The sequence below is a fragment of the Scyliorhinus canicula genome, chromosome 14 (genome assembly GCF_902713615.1).
Source record: "Scyliorhinus canicula chromosome 14, sScyCan1.1, whole genome shotgun sequence".
NCBI classification, from domain to species: domain Eukaryota; kingdom Metazoa; phylum Chordata; class Chondrichthyes; order Carcharhiniformes; family Scyliorhinidae; genus Scyliorhinus; species Scyliorhinus canicula.
The window spans coordinates 147,267,028-147,288,017 of record NC_052159.1 but is presented as its reverse complement, the minus strand read 5'-3'; the positions used below and the strand labels follow the sequence as shown (position 1 = coordinate 147,288,017).

Here is a 20,990-nt window from a genome sequence, read left to right as displayed (position 1 = left end):
TTGAAGTCTTAACTGGCAACACTTGTTTTGATCACAATTGAAGACAATTCTCTCCCAGCAGGATAGTTAAAAAAAAGAGTAATAATATTTTAAAGCAGAGCAGTCTTGTCTGAAGATCAGGAAGAGGCTGAAACAACCCAGTTGAAGCAGTTATTTGAAGACATTCAGCCAGAGTCTGAAGGGGCTCTAACTGAGGCCCAAAGCTGTTCTGTAAAGCAAGCATTACTTTATGACATTCTGGTGTTAAGCTGGATTGAGAGCTGTACGTTTCCTTTCTTGTCATTTAATAGGTAATTGAGTAGTAGTATCAAGGGGTAATTGTAAGTTGTTCATTTTGGGTTTGAAGTTAGATTTTAATACTGTATTCAAAATAACGTTTTGTTTTAAAATACCAAAGCCCTGTTTTTCATCCAATCACTTCTGGAGTGAATCATTCATTTTGCACAGTCTTGCAAAATAAATTAAAATATTGGGGGTTTGGTCCAATATCCTAGTCACTATTGGGGTCTGGTCTGGGATCACAATAGGCAGCTTTGGTTTAATTGGTAGCAGTCCTGCCTCGGAGAGTCACAAGGTTGTGTGTTCAAGCCCCACTCCAGGACTTGAGCACAAAAATCAGCTGACACTCCAGTTCTGTACTAAGGAGAGTGCCTGCACTGTTAGGAGATGCCCTCATTGAGATAAGACGACAGCCTTTGAGGCCCTGTTTTACCCTCTTGGGTGGGTGTGAAAGACCATGTGGCACAGTTTTTCAGCCGAGCTGGGGAGTTATTCCTGGTCCAATATTTACCCTTCAATTGGTTAGCACTGTTGCTTCACAGCGCCAGGGTCCTGGGTTCAATTCCCACTTGGGTCACTGGCTGTGCCGGGTTCTCCCCGTATCTGCGTATTTCCTCCGGGTGCTCCACAAGTCCCGAAAGACGTGGTTGTTGGGTGAATTGGACATTCTGAAATCTCCCTCAGTGTACCCGAACAGGCGCCGGAGTGTGGCGACTAGGGGGATTTTCACAGTAACTTCATTGCAGTGTTAATGTAAGCCTACTTGTGACACCAATAAAGATTATTATTATCATTATCACGGAGACAGATTAACTGATCAGTAACACATTACTGTCTGTGTGAACTTGCTGTACATAAAGTTGGTTGCCACATTTCCTATATGGCAACTTATGAAACGTGTTCTACAATCCCAATCTTCCTTTCACTATCTAAAGTACTATTTTGAGAAACCTAATACCGCAAACTATCTTCAGCTGACACAAAATCAAAGAAAGACCGACAACTCTCTTGAAACCTGACTCCAAAATCCTCTTTACTCTGTAATAAGTCCCCTTTGATCTCCAAAGCCTTTTGAGGCCTTTGAGAAAGTGAGGCCTCCTTTCCAATTCCAAGATCAAAATTAGAAGGTCGGTGACGATTGTTTAATTGCTTAAACACCAAACTGTAAAAATGAATATTAAATTAGATACAAAGGATCGGAATTCTGTGTTTTCCTGTCAAGAGAATTTCATATGTCTAAACGCAGTACATGAAAGGTGGGTGGTCAGGCTGACTGTTATATTTATAATAATAATAATCTTTATTATTTAGTTCTATAAATGGACAATCTCAAAAACTGTTAAGATGATCCATGGCCTGTTTTGAGCTCAACCCAACATCCAGAAACTGACCTCATTGGCTTTTCAACTCTTTTCAACCTTGAGAATCTATGATGTGGAGACTGACATAGCACCACGGTCACCTTTCGCACGTTAAGTCGTGTGGGCAGAACGGTAGCACAGTGGTTAGCACAGTTGCTTCACAGCTCCAGGATCCCTGGTTCGATTCCCAGCTTGGGTCACTGTCTGTGTGGAGTCTGCACGTTCTCCTCGTGTCTGGGTCTGGTTCCTCCAGATGCTCCGGTTTCCTCCCACAGTCCAAAGATGTGCAGGTTAGGTGGATCGGCCATGCTAAATTGCCTTTCATGTCCAAAAAGTTTAGGTGGGGTTACTGGGTTACGGGGATAGGGTGGTGGTGTGGGCTTAAGTGGGGTGCTCTTTCCAAGGGCCGGTGCAGACTCAATGGGCCGAATGGCCTCCTTCTGCACTGTAAGTTCTATGATTCTATGAAGACATCCTACGATGATGAAAGTGGGGCATTCAATAAATCCCTTGGTGCCCATGCCCTGCTGCTGGTTGTTACTCTTTCCTCATGTCTTCAAGTGGGCACACCACAACTGATTCCCCATAATAAACCAGCCTATGTAGGGAGTCTACATTTTTTCTAATGTTCTTTCCTCATTCAATCACCGTTTTGTAGAACATTTGGCGAAGCAATGTTGCAGGGGCTTCCTCCGACTGTCCAAAGATGTGTAGGTTGGGTGGATTGGCCCTGATAAATTGCTCTGAAGTGTTCAAAAAGGTTAGGTGGGTGACTGGGATAGGGTAGGTGTGTGGGCTTGGGTAGGGTGCTCTTTCCAACGGCCGGCGCAGGCTCAATGGGCTGAATGGCCTCCTTCTGCACTGTAAATTCTACGAATCTATAATGATATTAAACTTTCAATGCAATGCTTTCATTTAAGACCCGTTGGCATTAATGTTGTCCCCCAGCCTCCTCACCCCTATCCTAACGTGTCCCTTCAGAACTGGACCCAACTAAACCCTGTAGATCTCCCCACCCCCCAATCACAAAGAAAATGTCTCAAAGGGTCTCCAAAGAAAAAGCGTTGGGAGCCACATGAAAATCGTTTGTGTTTTCCTGTAAAGAACTAGGTCATCTGCTCATAATTGCAAATCATGCAATAAATCATTCGGCTCCAAAAAAAAATGAATTCCGCTTCAATAATGAAACAATGCTTATTGGCAGACCATGTCAGCTCAATTTAATTCACTCTCCATTCAGAGTAACCAATCCGGGGTGTGCAATCCGGGGACGACACGAGATAAATCACTGGACTAAATGATGGCCTTGAAAGATCATGTGAACCTTTTTAAAACTTCTGCTGTTGATTTCCCAGCCATGCGATTTCACATTGTGTTTACCAGGCCGGCACTGAGATCTCCAATGGGACAGTATTAAGCTTTGGAATAAAGTCCATCTAAGCGGCTTCTTCCTCGAGCGCTGGGGGAATAATGACTCGGAGACCTTGTTTTTTTTAATTTATCATGCTTTATTTTGGCTATTCCCACTTGCAACTTTCCAAAAGATTGCTTAAGCATTTTTTCTTCAATTCACATTCCTTTTGACATATTAAACGATTTGATGTCAGGTTTTGGCCTCTAACTTTGCTGAGTGTTTAAAAAGAAAAAAAGAACTGTCCAGGGCCGTCTGTCATGTCATTGAACACACTCGTCCTGTTTCTCCCATTACGATTATTAATGTTGTTAAAATATGAGTTTGCCTTTCTCCTCACCCCCCCCCCCTCCCCCCCAAGGTTATCATTGCAAGTTTGCAAGTTTCAGCAAACCTATTGACCTCCTCCACCAGCTTTCACTAATACCCAGGACTTCATTAATACACAAATACCCAGGATTCATTAATACGCAAATACCCAGGAGTTCATTAATACGCAAATACCCAGTACTTCATTAATACGCAAATATCCAGGACTTCATTAATACGCAAATACCCACGACTTCATTAATATGCAAATACCCAGGACTTCATTAATATTCAAATACCCAGGACTTCATTAATACACAAATACCCAGGACTTCATTAATACACAAATACCCAGGACTTCATCAATACACTAATACCCAGGACTTCATCAATACACAAATACCCAGGACTTCATCAATACACAAATACCCAGGACTTCATCAATACACAAATACCCAGAACTTCATCAATATACAAATACCCAGGACTTCATTAATACACATATACCCAGGACTTCATTAATACACAAATACCCAGGACTTCATTAATACACTAATACCCAGGACTTCATCAATACACAAATACCCAGGACTCCATTAATACACAAATACCCAGGACTTCATTAATACACAAATACCCAGGACTTCATCAATACACAAATACCCAGGACTTCATCAATACACAAATACCCAGGACTTCATTAATACACAAATACCGAGGATTTTATCAATACACAAATACCCAGGACTTCATTAATACACAAATACCCAGGACTTCATCAATACACAAATACCCAGGACTTCATCAATACACAAATACCCAGGACTTCATTAATACACAAATACCCAGGACTTCATCGATACACAAATACACAGGACTTCATCAATACACAAATATCCAGAACTTCATCAATACACAAATACCCAGGACTTCATCAATACACAAATACCCAGGACTTCATCAATACACAAATACCCAGGACTTCATTAATACACAAATACCCAGGACTTCATTAATACAGAAATACCAGGACTTCATCAATACACAAATACCCAGGACTCCATCAATACACAAATACCCAGAACGTCATCAATATACAAATACCCAGAACTTCATTAATACACAAATACCCAGAACTTCATCAATACACAAATACCCAGGACTTCATCAATACACAAATACCCAGGACTCCATTAATACACAAATACCCAGAACGTCATCAATATACAAATACCCAGAACTTCATTAATACACAAATACCCAGAACTTCATCGATACACAAATACCCAGGACTTCATTAATACACAAATACCCAGGACTCTATTAATACACAAATACCCAGGACTTCATTAATACACTAATACCCAGGGCTTCATTAATAATTGCGCCACGATGTTTTGGAGCCGATTGTGAGCAGTGACGGAGGTGTCCATTGTCTTTACAGTTAAATGCACCTATTACCTATAAAGTGCTATTCTCATTATTGTACAAGCAGGGCTGCTCATTAGCAAGTAATTGGTAATGGAAAACGTGGTGGCTATTCTAATGTACACGAGTAAAACAGCCGGACAATTAGATAGCGGCTTCCTTCATGTGTTCAAACGAGTCAATATTAGTACATCATATCTCCAATTTAACTATTTTAATAAAAGCGGGAAAAAACTGCGGGTGCCGGAGATCTGAAACAAAATCAGAAAATGCTGGAAACATTGTCAGTAGGTCTGGCAGCTCTTGTGGAGAGGGAAGACAGGAGGTAGCGTTTCCAGAGAGTTGTGACCCTGCTCCAGGGCTATCTGTCTGTTAGTGCGACAGTGAACCCCAATGATCATCCGCAGCAAAATCCAGAAATTCCTGTGCATCAGACACTTTCTCCCCTTTATAGTCGGGCCACTCGCCTCTTCTTTGGAGTGCAGCGAAGTTTAGAAAGAGTTTCGAAGCTCCAGGGTAGTTGCTGAAGAGGCAGCGCCTCTGAAGGAAGCCTCCCCTCACATATTCACGGGGAGTGGGGTCTGCAATGAAGGATGTAACAGGGCTCACAGCGTGGGCAGTTCTTACATTTGGCAATTTGTGTTATATTTGACACTCCCCCAGTAAAGTTGGTGATTGCATAAGTGGGAGTTTTGAATACTGTCAGCGAGGTGAGCCAAGTTTTATCTGCGGGGAGCACCTTTTAAAAAAATAATTTCAGATGCATGCTAGATTGCAACTTCTAAAGGGACTGCGGTTGGAGGAGATCTTATTGAGTGGCGAACGGCGGGAGGGCAGCAACGTCGAAGCAATGGGTGGTGGAAGTGACCACATGTATTGGAGCTGACAAGGTCCACACCCCCCCCCCCCCCCCCCCACCTCCAGCACCAAGGGGTTAAACATCCAGGGGGCGTCGCCAATCAGCCGAGGTTGCATCTTGCCAGGCGTGTTACATGTGTGTGTGTGTGATAGAGAGAGAGATAGACAGAGACAGAGAGGTGCTGCGTCTGCAATCGCCACTGTAACTGGTGACTGATCCTGTCTATTCTCCCCGGCAAAGGCGGCCGAGACAAAAGCTGAAATGTATTAAACACGGCAATTCATCAAACCGCAGATGGGGAGCAGGAGCTGGTAAATGACGACTGCCCACTGCTAACAATGGCTGCAGCACTGTCAGGTCAAGGGACATTCCTGCTTGTCGCTAGCCTACACACCAGTCAAGTTTGCAAAGATCAGTGGGGGTTGTTTGGGGGGGGGGGGGGGGGGGGATACTTTCTTAAATTCCAACCCTGTCGTTTCCAATTTAATGCTTTTTGGTCATGCTTGCATCCAGATTGTGCAACATCCACTCAGCATATCAATCCTAATTAGAGAATCCGGAGCTGGAAAGGACGGGAGATGGGCGATTTGCATAATTTAATGATAAATACTCAGTGATACATATTTCCAAATGCGTTTGTACAATTATCTTCCCATCCTTGGGGCAATCGTATTAATATGATTAGGCAATATTTCTGCAAAAAAAAAAAACAGGCAAGTGTGCATTCTTTTTAACTGCAGCTTAGGGCGATATGAAAAATTAATTAATTTCTGCAGAAAATCAATTTCCGTACGTGATCATATTAAACATAAGTCTACCCGAGACCCGAGCCGAGCCCTCCTTCAAGTCTTTTCGGTGTCAGGAGGGGGAATCACTCCCGATAGAGGAGTGATAGGGAACACCATGTAGGTTTGGGTTGGGGTGGGGGGTTGCGGTAGACAAGGGGAGACACAACTGTGTTCTACATATATGGACACATTTTATTTTGCCTCCCCATCTCAACAGCCTTGATCTACCAGCAGAATGTGCCTTCAGCCATTGTAATTGATTATTCACCAATTCAGTTTCCAGCAGTAATACACTGAGAGGGGGAGAGGGGGGGGGGGGGGGCATGAGAGTAAAATTACAATGCAATTAGCAGTCACTCCCCCCCCCTCCCCCCTCCCATCCGCTCACACCAGCTGAATGGTAAAGGACAGTGCATGTGGGCATTCTGAGAAGGTCGTTGCATGATAAGAAGGTGCTGCAGTCTGGAATATTGGGGTCGGCGTGAATCCGCAACTCAAAACAGATTGGGATGAAAAGAGGTTGGGAAGTCCTGTCCCTTTTAAAGGTGGCCAATATCTTTTTGTGGTTTCACTTGGGACAGGGGGGGTTTAAGTGAGCCAGTAAACTCCAGGGAGGTAAGTATTCACATCTTTAACAGCCTGCTTGACGCTAAAAAAAAACCCCCAAGTAATGAGGTGCACTCGAAAAGAATAAAGTTGCACGCTGGAGTGGCTTCGGTTCCAGCCACTTTGGAACTCACGCCCTGAGAAAGGCAGAGCTTGTGTTTGCAGAGATCGCTGGTGCCCGCCTCTTATCTCCCAAAGCTGCAGACGTTCACGTGCCATGCACAGGAACAGAAGGGAGCATGTTTAAAAAAAAACTCGACGGAGATTTGTGCGTCTGCTAAGAGGTCCAGCTCAAAACTGGGAAATTATTTTTTGAAAAATATTCTACTGGCTCAGGATGCGCCATGTTGCCTTAATTGGCATTAAGGACACTTGCACTGTCTCATTTTCCCTGCAGTTTGGTTCCCACCCTGATCAGCCTTCTGCCGTTCCTTTTTGAAGTTATTATTATCCCAATTCCCGCTTGGATGCGGTTGCTGGGTGACTGGTATCTTAGCATCCAGTTCCACTCGAAATGATCTGAACCTGATCCAACCATTCCCATGGGCGACATGGGCGCAAACAGATATATATACACACACAGACATACACTCAAACACATACACACATAGACACACACTCAGACACACACACACACACTCAGACACACTTAGACACACGCATCGACACACACTCAGACACACTTAGACACACGCATAGACATACACTCCAACACACACACATAGACACACTGAAACACACTGAAACACACATAGACACTCAAACAGACACACATACACACATAGACACACACTCAGACACACACACATAGACACACACTCAGACACGCATAGACATACACTCCAACACACGTAGACACACTGAAACACACATAGACACACACTCAGACACACACATAGACATACACTCCAACACACACACATAGACACACTGAAACACACATAGACACTCAAACAGACACACATACACACATAGACACACACACAGACACACTCAAATACACACACACACTCAAACACATACAAACACACAGGTACAAATACACAGTCAAACCAACTAACACACAGCGCAAACACTCACAATCAAACCCCCACACACAATCAAACCCACACAATCAAACCCCCACACACAATCAAACCCACACAATCAAACCCACCCACACAATCAAACCCACACAAACACCGACAATGAAAGTCACAAACACTCACAAACGCACACAAACACACATGATCGAACATACACAATTAAACACTCACAATCAAACACACACAATCAAATACCCACAATCAAACACACACACAATCAAACACACACACAATCAAACACACACAATCAAACACCCACAATCAAACACTCACAAAGACCCACAATCAAACACCCACAATCAAATACCCACAATCAAACACACACAATCAAACACCCACAATCAAACACCCACAATCAAACCCACACATAGCCACAAACACCCACAATCAAACACCCACAATCAAACCCACTCACAGCCACAAACACCCACAATCAAACCCACTCACAGCCACAAACACCCACAATCAAACACAGACAGATACAAACATTAACAATCAAATACACACAGACACACACTATCAAACACACACAATCAAACCCCCACACACAAACACACACAATCAGACACAGACAGATACAAACACCCACAACCAAACACACACACACACACACATGCAAACATTCACAATCAAACACACAGGCATAACACTGAAACATGCACAGTCACAAGCACTCACAATCAAACACACACCCATAGACAAATACACTCAAAACATACACAGACAGACACACTCACATCCCCTTCATAAAATAAACATTTGCATGGATCAGGCAGGGGTGGGGGGGGGAATTATCTCCGAATTTGTACCCTTTGTGGTTCTTTCTCCCACACCGACACCCGCTGCAACACAGCACTGTCCATGTGACATACACACCGCACACATGCCTTCTCCATGAAGCTACCTTGCTGCACCTGCCAGGCTACCACCAGCCTCATTGAACCCCGCGTGTTGCTAGATTGCGGAAAGAACAGAATCAGTTCCATGCAGCAACATCAAATGATCACAAATGACATTATTCCTCTCAAACAATGGTGAACACCTCCCCCTCCCTCTGTGCACACCAACCTCACCGCAGTATTACCGCACATAAGGAAAGTTGTAGCTTCACATGAAGTAAGGCAGCCAACGCGAAGTTCGTGAACACGGAGCTTGTATAGCTACATTCAGGCCGGGAACACACATTCCTCATACTAGTTGATTTCTCAGAATTTTCATTAATAGATGGGTGGTGGGAGGGAGTCTCGATTTAGTCACGGGTGGCCTTGACGGTAACAGCAACGGGACCATTCTTTCTTTAAGCATAATTTACTGAATTTAACATTGTAAGCCCCAGAAACATAGAAACTAGGAGGCAGCCATTCAACCCTTCTGGCAACATTCCACAAGACCATAAGACATAGGAGCAGAATTAGGCCACTCGGCCCATCGAGTCTGCTCCATCATTCAATCATGGCTGATATTTTCTCATCCCCATAACCTCTGATCCCCTTATAATTAATTATTCAACATGGCAGCACGGTAGCACAAATGGATAGCACTGTGGCTTCACAGCGCCAGGGTCCCAGGTTCGATTCCCTGCTGGGTCACTGTCTGTGCGGAGTCTGCATGTTCTCCCCGTGTCTGTGTGGGTTTCCTCCGGGTGCTCTGGTTTCCTCCCACAGTCCAAAGATGTGCAGGTTTGGTGGACTGGTCGTGATCAATTACCCTTAGTGACCAAAAAAGTTAGTTGGGGTTATTGAATTATGGGGACAGGGTGGAAGTGAGGGTCAGTGCAGACTTGATGGGCCGAATGGCCTCCTTCTGCACTGTATGTTCTATGTATCTCTGTATCTATGATGATGGTGGTTCCCCTATCTCAACGCCATATTCCACATACCCCTTGTCATCACTCGAGTCCAGAAATCTATCTACTTGTTCTTAAATATAAAAAAAAAGCATTTCCAAGTTTTGAAATCTCCATTTCCAAAATGTGGGTCTGGACATTTTAAGCCATGTGTCTTCTCTGATTTTCCCTGACTGCATTGAAAAAAATCCCAAATTAAAACAAGATAAAATGCTGGAAAATCTCAGCGGGCCTGGCAGCATCTCAGGAGGGAGCGAGACAGAGTTGATGTTTGGAGTCAAATATGACTCCTCTTTGAATCCTTACGTGAGATAATTTACATAGGATAATGCCATCACTGTTTGGATTTTGGTCGTTGGGAATACCGCCTTATTACCAACAAACGGGATGTTGTCCCTTTCATCTTAAGAGTGATTTGGTCTGAAACGGCACTTAAAAGCCATGACCTTTTGATGGCACTTCCAGCCAACAGTGGCATATCTCTGGCAAGCTATCGGATGACACCGGATGACATCCCAGGCAACAAATGAGTGGACAGCCCTCTGAAAGAGGAATGCCTACCGAAAGGATGTTGCACGTGCAAGGATCCAAAACTATTCACTGTCTCACTGAAGGAGTCCTTAATTGCGATTATGTGGCCGCCTGCATTTTGAGCAGTGATGCAATGGTTCCTGAAATAGTTCAGAGTGATTGTGAAAGTGATAGATTTCAACCTGATCCGACCCTTACCAGGTGCTTTGAAAGGTAATTATAGGCCTGTGTGTTCCTGTGTTAACCAAGCACTTTACTGCCATTAAACCCCCATGTATCATTGCCTTAAAGATGGGTTAGCCCACCCCCACATACACACATGCAGAGTTTTATTGCTGGTATTAAGTCAGAATTACAGTTCTCTATTGCACAATACCTCATTATTGTTCCAGCACAGATTCTAATCTAAATCTATTTCACTTTGAAATGATCAGACTTTGGAAGTATGTATATAAAATTGTGGATGCTTATTATTTTTAACTAATCTAATCGAGCCCTTAAGACTCCATCATTTTGGTGACAACAGATAGCCTTTATTAGGGCGTATAAAACAAATGTTTGTTCTACAATCTGAAATCAGACCATGAAATTAACTGTTAGGGATTTAGTTCTCACTCAACGTCAGTTAAAAAAAATCAGGTAACAACTTGCTGACACTTTAGCTTATTGGACAGGGCCTGAGAAATCCTTCACTTTCACTGCTCCTCAATGCACTTTTCCTATACTTGACGCAATAGCTCTCAAAGCATGTTATCATGGAGCTCGTTTAATTGAAATAGAGTGTAGTTATGCCTTTGGTTGTTCCAAAGGACTGAAGCAAATCCTTTGACATAAGGTATATTTCTGTTACGCTTTCTGGAAACGACTCCTTACTTTGCACACAATAACGGAACGCTGAAGTGGATTATTTCAGAAATCACAGATAATAGGTTAAGGCCGATTCCAGTAAACATTATAAAAGAGGATCTTACTATGCAAGGCAGACCTTCAATCTGCTCAAAGATCTGTTGGCCTGACATGCTTTGTATGAGCAGTGCATCATCGTCCTTATTAACAAATCATGTATTCAGACGCTCCACTGATTCAGAGTTGAGAGGCAGCAAGTTTTTTTTTGATTCAGAAGTTCTAAATTTTCCAAACTTTCATTTACCCTTCAAAATATTCTTTGTTCCTGCATCAAACTGTGTTGCTGTCAATCAGATAAGACTCCAGCATGTGGAATCAAGCAGTAACTCAAACTTATGACTTAATTGCTTCCCAGTGTCAGTTGTGTTTTCTTTACTCCCAAACTCAGCTCCTTTTCCAATATCTGTTTTAGAATAATATGTCAATTTGTGTCATGTTCAAGCGACAACATAAGATATAGCATCTCATTTCAATCATGCTGCCATTGATCTCACAATGATGTCCCTCTTATCCTTCATCTCACTGTGAGGCACTGAATTGAGCGCAGGCAACCTATAGAGCACGTGGTCACATTATCAGCAAAAGCAATTGTTGCATCTTATAATTACTCTCTATTTTAGTCTATTGGCATCACTCACCTTTGTAATAAGCTAGACTATGTGGTTAGCAGGCTTGAAAGAGTTACACACTTTAAGACGTATTTATAAGTATCAGATGGTAGAATGTTCTCTGCACTTCTGCATTGTACAAATACTAATCTGAGCAACACTAGATCACACACAACAAGATCACTAATGATTTGAGAGACGTATGGAAACTCTTCCCTTTTCAGTCTGCCACTTAATATAATGAATTTCTCGTGGAAATTCAGCTCACGCCATCAAAAACTTTAATGAGGAATTCATACTCTCGTGCCTACTTGGACTTCATGGACTCTGAACAGGAAGTTTTGTTGTTGTGATTGAACCAACTTGATTTTCCTTAAAATTATTCCTCTTCCTTTTAAACAAAGTAGTCCTTTTGAAACTATTTTTAAGAAGCAAAAATATACACTTTTGATAAGTTGCGGAATTTGACATTTTTGTACCTCACCTTTCAAATTATAATGCAACACCATTTTTACAGGTAAGGGATATCGAATGCCTCTGCTGATAATGTGGGATGCGATAATGGATAACAGTAACATTTACTTAATAGCAAAATATGATGTGGAAGACATTTTCACTTGTTAGTCTATATGGACAGTTCCTGAACATTAAAAGTGTCTACTATTCTGCACATTGATTCTTAATTTACTCAGCAATATGAGACATTGCAGAGTCTCGGACGTCATCTTCATAAATGTGAAATTATACAGTTAATCCATGTGAAGGGCTTAAAAATATTCTGACAGTGTCAGGGTGGAAATCAGGAAACGATATTTGGCTTCCTTCGAATTTACTGCACACATAAGAAGTATAATTGTAAACAAAAAGAAAAATAGTTCTCAATGAAATATTTTAATAGAAATGTGCAGTATTGAAGTCAAGAACTAATATCAAAATGTATAATAACCTACGGAATCAATTTACTAATGATAGGAAACTTGTACAGTATATACAGTATTCACTTTAAAGAAAGTATAATTTCTGGGTCCAATCAATAAGTAATGTACAGCTCACTTCAACAATATAATACCAATATGATGCATTCTGCCCAAGGTTGCGTACATGATCCAAGAATGTCAATATTTCTGATTATGCATTCATCTATTCAAGTAATGTGTGCAGAATATTGGGTCTGAACAAGGCTATAATGTTTTGCAATAGAACAAGATTCTCATCATTCCAAAGAATGTTCCATTCTAAGTGTTACACCTCTGATGTTAAAAATTAACCCAGATTAAAATGTGATTCTTGTACCTTAATAATGAATCAGCCAATAATGGCCTGTATTAAATTATTAAACAGACTAATTCCATGTAAGGGTCCATGTGTAACAACACTAGTTTAAAATTGCAGAGCCAAAGATGTAATGATGATTGAGATATAAAACTGCAGTCAGTGATAATCAAATCTTTTCACCAACATTTCCAGCAATAAGTTGAAAAAATCTATTTTCAGACTTTCACCACTCAATTATGTATATGCTGGCACCTAACCATGTATGTTGCATCCCATATTACTGCATTGAGGGAAAGCCACTCCTTGTGTAAAGCAATGCATGCGGCACTCATGGTGTTTAAAGTTCCCCCATTCATTCAGTATTTCATGCTCCATCACGGGATTGAAATAAACCACAAACTGGCTTATGACAAAAAACTGTTTCAAACTGGAGGTCAGATAAAGTTGTGATGTTTAAAACAGCCAGCCACTAGTCGACTGAATACTACAAAGTCATAAAAAAATTCCACTGCCTTAACTATTTTGACCATCTGAAGGGTAAATTGACTCTGTACTTGTTATGCATCACTGAGCATTAAACAACAGAGGTGGCTAAACAGGGTGTTGTAACCTTTTCTGATGAATATAAAGCTTTTTATGATTTGATTGCTTTTAAAATTGTGTTTATTTTATTTCCATAAACAAAGAACCTTACTTTGAACCCTTATTTTGAAACCAGTCGAACCACATTATAGTAGCTACATATCACTGTGAAATTCTCAGTAAGATAGGTTAAAAACCATCTTATTTAACCTTACATATAACAAAGCTATGATAGCTTTCAATAAGGGTGTTGTCAAGGCAACATATTTTAAAGTAACTCTTTCTTGTGGTGAGATCATGCTTCTGAATACTGGACTACATTGTGCGAGAAAAGATACCAACGCTTCTAATTCACTAATGGATCCTTCAGATGAACAAAAAAAATCAGGTTAAGTGACAGTAGGTAATCGAAATAAAAATATTATTTTAACTCTAATATTCCTTTAAAATATGAATTCAACTTGTTATTGCAAAATTAGCTTACAGAGAAAAAAACACGGAAGCTGGTTCGATTACTTTAAATCAACAGAAACCTGATGAGGGCAAAGAATGAGATATCAATGTGGGTGTTGTGAATGTTGCCCTTGCAACATGTGATACAGCAAGACTCTCTTTCAAATTGATATGGATCATTAAAGAGCACAGTACAATGTACATGTAAGAACTCAGTGATGTGCCATATATTCTAAAGCATAAAAAGATCAAAGTGAAACTATTAATGGGTGGTGTAAAAGCACAATTGTTGGCAGCCATCTGGCACAGCTTGTTATTTCAGAACACACTATGTATGTGAGGGTACACTCAATATCTTTTTTAGATTAGTTTAAATATTTATTCACGACAACTTCTTATTTAGTAGCAGAGAAAATAAAGCTAGGGTTTTTTGTTTTTGGTCAGTTGCACCTTATCTCTCATTACTCTGATTTGACTAAGAATTACCCAAGGGCTAAGTAGGAATCTGAATCCTTTCCTAAGATTAAACCTTGGGAGGACTGAATTGAGATGACAGAAAAAGAACAGAGACAATATTATTCTGCGAAAGATTCCAAGGGATATTACTATGGAATGTATCCTGAGTGCGATTCTGGATTTCTTGTAACAGGTATTCACATTAAAGTTAGGCTTGCCTGTCTAAAAGTGGGAGGAAGAGGGATTTAAAGGCCCTTTCCAAGGAATGTTATGACACACTTTACTATTCCAAGTTACATGTGTGTGAGATAGTATGAATCGGCGCAACAGACGAATAGCTGCATCATTTTGAAATGCTCAGTAAAGTAAGTTAGGATCACCTGTTTAACCTTACATGAATTTTAGCTTAAAGTTTTCTTTGAAGGACAAATCGTATACACACACAAACACACACGGGGGGCAAAAGTTATCATTTAGGATTGACTCTGCTTTAAACTTGATACAAATTAGTTTTTCTTTAAAAAGAGCATTCCGCTATTGCAAAGTTTCGGGACAGTATTCTGAGCTTGCCCCACGTGCAACAGCGGGGATTTAAGCAATCTGGGTCGGACGAATATCTCTGAGCAAAATTTAATCTTTCAACACCGCAGTTTTCGGTCACCATGAAGCCTCTCAGGTGGATCCCATCTAAAAATAGGTCACTGGGTTACTATAATACGCCGCCCTTGTTTTAATCAGAGCCTGGGGGGGGGGGGGGGGGGGGGGGGGGTGTTGTTACTGACTGGTGGAATTGGCAACATCACCTCACTTTGGGCTCCCTGATACGATCAGCAGGTGGTGTGGGTGAGATCGGCTGATGTACTCGACAAGCTGGAGGAACTAAACCCCAGGAAGGTGTCTCATATATAAAACTGGAATGATACGTTAGGGGGGTCAGGAAAGGCTACAGGTGGCGCGTTCCAGTGAGTGCAAACCCGGAGCCAGTCTGAACCATTTCAGAGAGACCCCTTCAGGGCTCGCTGCCAGAGAGTTTACCCAGAGCAGTGAAATCGCCAGGCACGGGGGGGGGGGGGGAGAAATTAAAGCTCCCCTTTGGAAACAAACTCACACCTTCAGATAAAACCTTAGAGAGGGGGGGGGGGGGGAGGGGGAAGAGGGGGAGTGGGTTGAAAGCTATCTGCCACCAAACTGCAACTTCTCATGCTACAATATTCTCACAAGTGTAGGTATTCGCAACACAGCAAGGCTGTGTTATTTCAAGCAGTACAGAGAGAGGAGGGGGCACCCTCAACGTATCAGAGGCTTTTCAAATACAACTTTCTGAACTTTAATATTGCTGCTGGTTTGCGGTGGGAATGTGGGGTAGTTGACAGCGGAGGCAGCTGAAGGGGCGAGTTGCTAAAGTGAAGGTTGATGCCCCTCCATTGTTTCCAGTCAATGTCCAGTCTGCTCGACACCCCTCTCTCTCTCTACTCTGAATGCCCAATCCTTGCTTCGTCCTGACTGCAACCCCCACCCCCGGGGCTCTGCCGCCCCGCTTACCTGGCGTTGGTGCAATCGTTGTAGAGGATCTCAAAGTCCTTCCTGGAGATGAGTTTGCAGCGGTTGACCCCGGGCTGGATGGCCCCCAGCCCCCTCAGGATGCGAACCTGCTCCACGTTGCAAACCACGGGCGTTATATCCAGCCTCTTCAACTTGGTGTAGACAGTGTGCAGCCCGCCGACCAGGTGCTTGAGGAACAGGTCGAAAGCCTGCGGCAGGCAGATCAGCTCGTGCCCGTCCACGGTGAACGAGGCCACCTTGGCCCCTCGCAGCTCGACCATCTTGCACTCGTTGTTCTGCGGGGTGTTCTCCACCGGCGAGGGGGTGGAATACACCGGCTTGTTGCCGCCGCTGCTGCTGCCGCCCTCCGCCCGGAACAACGCCGCTGCTGCCGCCCCTGCCGGAGCCGAGATGGAAGAGATGGCAGGGGATGATGAAGAGGAAGATGAGGAGGAGGAGGAAGAGGAGGAGGAGGACGAAGGGGCCGAGATTGGAGTCTGATTCAACGGGGCTGGGGGGATGAGGGCAACCGGAACGGCCATGCTGGCTGCTACATAGAGAAATTGACAAGAGAGAGAGAGAGAAATCCCCCACTGTGTCCTCGTCCTCTTTACAAAATCAACACCCCGTGCATTTGCACACACACACACACACAAAAATAACGTTCAAGGTTGGTTCTGTGGTTCAGTCAAAGTTGCCCTCTGATCTGAGCAGTCGAAGTTATTATTGTTATTTTCTTCCAGGCAAGCGGAGAGAAGGAGAAACGGTGTGGGACAAACACACACATAACACACACAAACATCAAAAGGAGAAATGACATGTCACACGGTTTCCCGGGGGCGGAGCGATTAACTTTCCAGCCAGGAATATATCAAATAGCACCCTTCCCACTCACACCGAGACAGAGAGAGAGGGCGGGAGGAAGGGAGAGAGGGAGAGGGGGGAATAGCGAGTTAGAGAGCCCAAACGGGGCAAGTTCACAACAAATCGCTTTTCACATCTGTTAACTGCAATCTAACGGGGGGCGCAGAGAGAGAGAGACCAATCTGCCCAGCTCAAAAATCAGAAACCCCCGACCTAACATGATCACAAGAGATCCCTTATTCCCAAATGTTAACCTTCACGCCACCGAAAAAGGCATCCTCTAATCAGACTGACCCCCCACCCCCACCCACCCACCAATCTCCAATAAATTCAAGCAGTTCCTTTCTCCAGTGACAACATTATTTTCAACAATCGAGGAAATCGACTTCTTAGCTGCATTGGGTTCCTTACATAGTGTGACCCCCCCCCCCCCCCCCCACCCACCCACACACACACACACACACACACGCACACACAAAACAACGGGGCTGGGGGAGGTGAGGGGGGTAGCTATATGTGTGTTCTCAGTGATTCTGACTACTCGCTCTAACATCACCAATAAAGCAACCGGATCATTTGCCCCCATTCGGGTGCATATCGAAGTTTCCCCTAATAAGAGAGGGGAACACAACTTTATTGGTTAGGTGGGGTGGGGTGGGGGGGGGGGGGGAGTGGACCTGGGTGGGGTGCTCTCGGATCAGGGTGGGTGCAGACTCGATGGGCTGAATGGCCCCCTTCTGCACTGTAGGGATTTGACCATTCTATGACGTGCATAGTCAGTTGGAACAATCTCCATTCAGATCTGGGAAATTAACAATAGCCCCCCCCCCCCCCCCCACACCATTCTATATGGAAAACAAAAGAAATAACAACGTTATTAAAAACACACCAGGACAGAACAAATAGGTCAGCCTTTCGGGCGAAAATTATACCTTAGCCAAGGGCTTGTATTAACGATTAACACACACACTCAAATCAAGGAAATAACTGCACAAGATCGATTGCCGAATCTGCAGATATTCTATACAGAAGAGGAATCAAATGGCATTAATGCGGCCAGCATCAGCACAATAGAATGTGGGCCATTCTTTTCTATCTCCTTGTGCAGACCCGTTCTTTGATCCTCCAGTGACCTGTAATTAAGAACGCAAATATTGTGTGAAATCCACCTTGCTGGCGTAAGACGCAGTTCAGGGGAAAGTTTGAGACAGACGTAAGGCGGGATGTTTGCTGAAGGCCACATCGGCTGCGTGGCCTGATTGTCATTTTATTTCTCTCTCTCTCAAATGAAACGGTAAAACTGACCAAAGTGCTGGTTTTCACTGTGCGGTGTGTGGGGGGGGGGGGGGGGGGATCATTCCAACCGCAAGAAAAAACAAGTCAAGTCAAATGTTATTTGCAGTCAACATAAGAGAGGATTATCACTCCCCCCCCCCACCACCCCCCCCCCCCCAACCCCCACCGTTTTAATGTCTTTCACCATAACAAAAATGTGGCCACATATGCCATTTCAACATAAATAATAGCCAGCCTTTTAAGTGCGGAAGCGGCGGATTGTGATGCAAAATAGATCAATAAGATCATTTAAAATTCAGAGACTCCGAGACAACGGCATCAATTTGTCCTTTTGTGATTGTCCTTTACAAATCTCAAAGTCTAATCACAGTTTCTAATCTCCATGGGGGTAGCTCGTAAAAAAAAACGCCAGCTCTGCACAAACAGCATTATTTTTTGGGGTGGTGGGTTGCGGGGGTCGGGAGGGGGGGGGGGGGGGGGAGTAGTTCCCATTCGCCCCGAGGTTGTGCTCTTTTGCAACACCCTCAGCAATGTAGGGTGTTGAGGATGCAGCAAGGGTTGGTTAAGTGCGGCAGTCCTGTAAACGAATGGTTTAAACGAAACTCCCAGAATTAGACACCACCACATGTCTGATGCTTCTAATTTGACCGTCGTGGCAGAAAATGCACGCAATCGCCCTCTTTTCCCCAACAAGTCTTTCCTCCCGTCCACCCACCCCTTGCCCAAATGTCCCTTCTGTTTTCTTTTTGTTTCAATATTATTAGATTGGGAAAGGGGAGAGGGACGGCGTGTTTATATTTGCCCTCCCGCCAACGCGATTGTGTTTAGACAACAGGACCTGCATATTGTGAGATCAGGAGCTGTGAATAAACATGGCTCAAAGCTCCCAGTGCAGCTGACAGTCAAACTCGAAAGTTCATTTAAATAGCGTCCAGGAAGATCTCATGATTAATAGATGCAAGTGTCGAGCTCGTATTCCGAGCACGCCCTGCTGTAATTGTGTTTGCTTTTAATTGAAGCCAGGGCACTTCCAAGAACTTGCATTTCAATTCATGCGGAAGGGATATTTAAAATATATAATGAAAGCTGCTTTTGACCGCAGATATGCAGATGAGGACCGAGGTGGGTCTGACAAGACGAGGCAGCATTCCACCATCTGGAGAATGAGTACATGGGGGGGGGGGGGGGGGGGACACAAAGAAACATGGGTCACCCCGTGCACAGGCAGGGCGCAGACAAGACTTTGCACTTCAGCCGCTCAGACCAATGCCTTCCCAATTCGCGGGCTGGTTCCCATTACAAATTGTTCAGCAGAAAAATGGAACAATAACAGCAGGCAGAAATCGGAACTGCGCCGCCTTTTGCGAGAGAGCCCAACACTGAAGGATAAGACTTGTTTTGAAGTTCTCCCGCCAACACACACACACACACACTTCTCCAGTCAGACAAGATTGTGCATCGCTGCCTTGTGCCACTGTACCGTGTATCCCTCCCTATCTCTCACCTACACACTTATCTCACTGTAATGAGCTGGTCGCAAATTCAACAAGAGTTATTGGGTTGGGTCGTCACCGAACCCAAAATAAAAACACCCCCTCCACGCACCATTTGACTGCGCGCGTTTTAACGCCGACTCTGTGACAGGAACTCAGGAAGGAGGTCAAGTCAGCGAAAGGAAGTTAAATGGTTGGTTAGACACTCTCTTCCTGAAGTGGCCACTGACACCTAGAGTATACTCGGGTCCGGCTTGACGCTCACTCGGCAAGCTCCGATTCACACTGGGGCAACGTTAAGTGACAAGCTCCTCCTAATGGAGGTTCTATCGCACTTATATCCCTGAAGCGGAAAGGACATTTTTTTTTCTTAAACCAGCCAAACACATTTCCTATTCAATCTTCAGCACTTTCAGACCAGCTCCGCCAGGAACAGGAACAATCGGCATATTCCATTGTTCATTCATTAACGCAATCACCGTTATCTATTGGCCACACAAATAAATACTTGAATCATTCATTTAGTCAAAAGTACATTGACGAACTGTTGACCAGTACATTAGTTAAAAATCTTTGTAACCATAGCAATCAGGATATTTTGCATGTAACGGGCAATAAACATGAATCAGTCACACCGCGAGTAAATGGCTGTATGTTAAATACATATATATATTGTCAAATTGATTACTGATTCACGGGAACACTGTACACGGCAGATAACCAATATCCATGATAGATAATAATAATTTTTTAAAAAGTGTTTTCTGCAAAGTTATAAAAAGAACGTGTTCATTTTTAATCTCCGGAATTGTCAGCAGGCAGATAGATGGAAATACACATTTGGTGAACTGGTCCCATCTTCTCCCGGCGTGTCCCCCGAAGGGATTTGGGTCGCTGCTTGTCCGTTTCATCAGCTTGCAGCGGCTGAGAGCATTCACCACAACTGCCCTGAACGGCCAACATTCATACCTGACACACAGGCTGATCACGGACCTCCCCGCCCCCCCCGCCT

The 20,990-nt window shown here is 43.6% G+C and overlaps 1 protein-coding gene across 3 annotated transcripts in view; it reads right to left on the bottom strand.

The window, feature by feature from the left end:
* dachc (dachshund c) overlaps positions 1–17,433 on the bottom strand; it is a 602,876-nt gene extending 585,443 nt beyond the window's left edge. The window contains exon 1 of one of the 3 annotated variants that reach the window (XM_038817809.1): positions 16,326–17,433. In XM_038817809.1, coding sequence (XP_038673737.1) covers positions 16,326–16,867 — 542 coding nt within the window. In that variant the 5' untranslated portion in view covers positions 16,868–17,433. The remainder of the gene's footprint in view (positions 1–16,325) is intronic. The other 2 variants (XM_038817808.1, XM_038817810.1) reach the window with 2 other exon arrangements.
* Between the last annotated feature and the right edge of the window lie 3,557 nt (positions 17,434–20,990).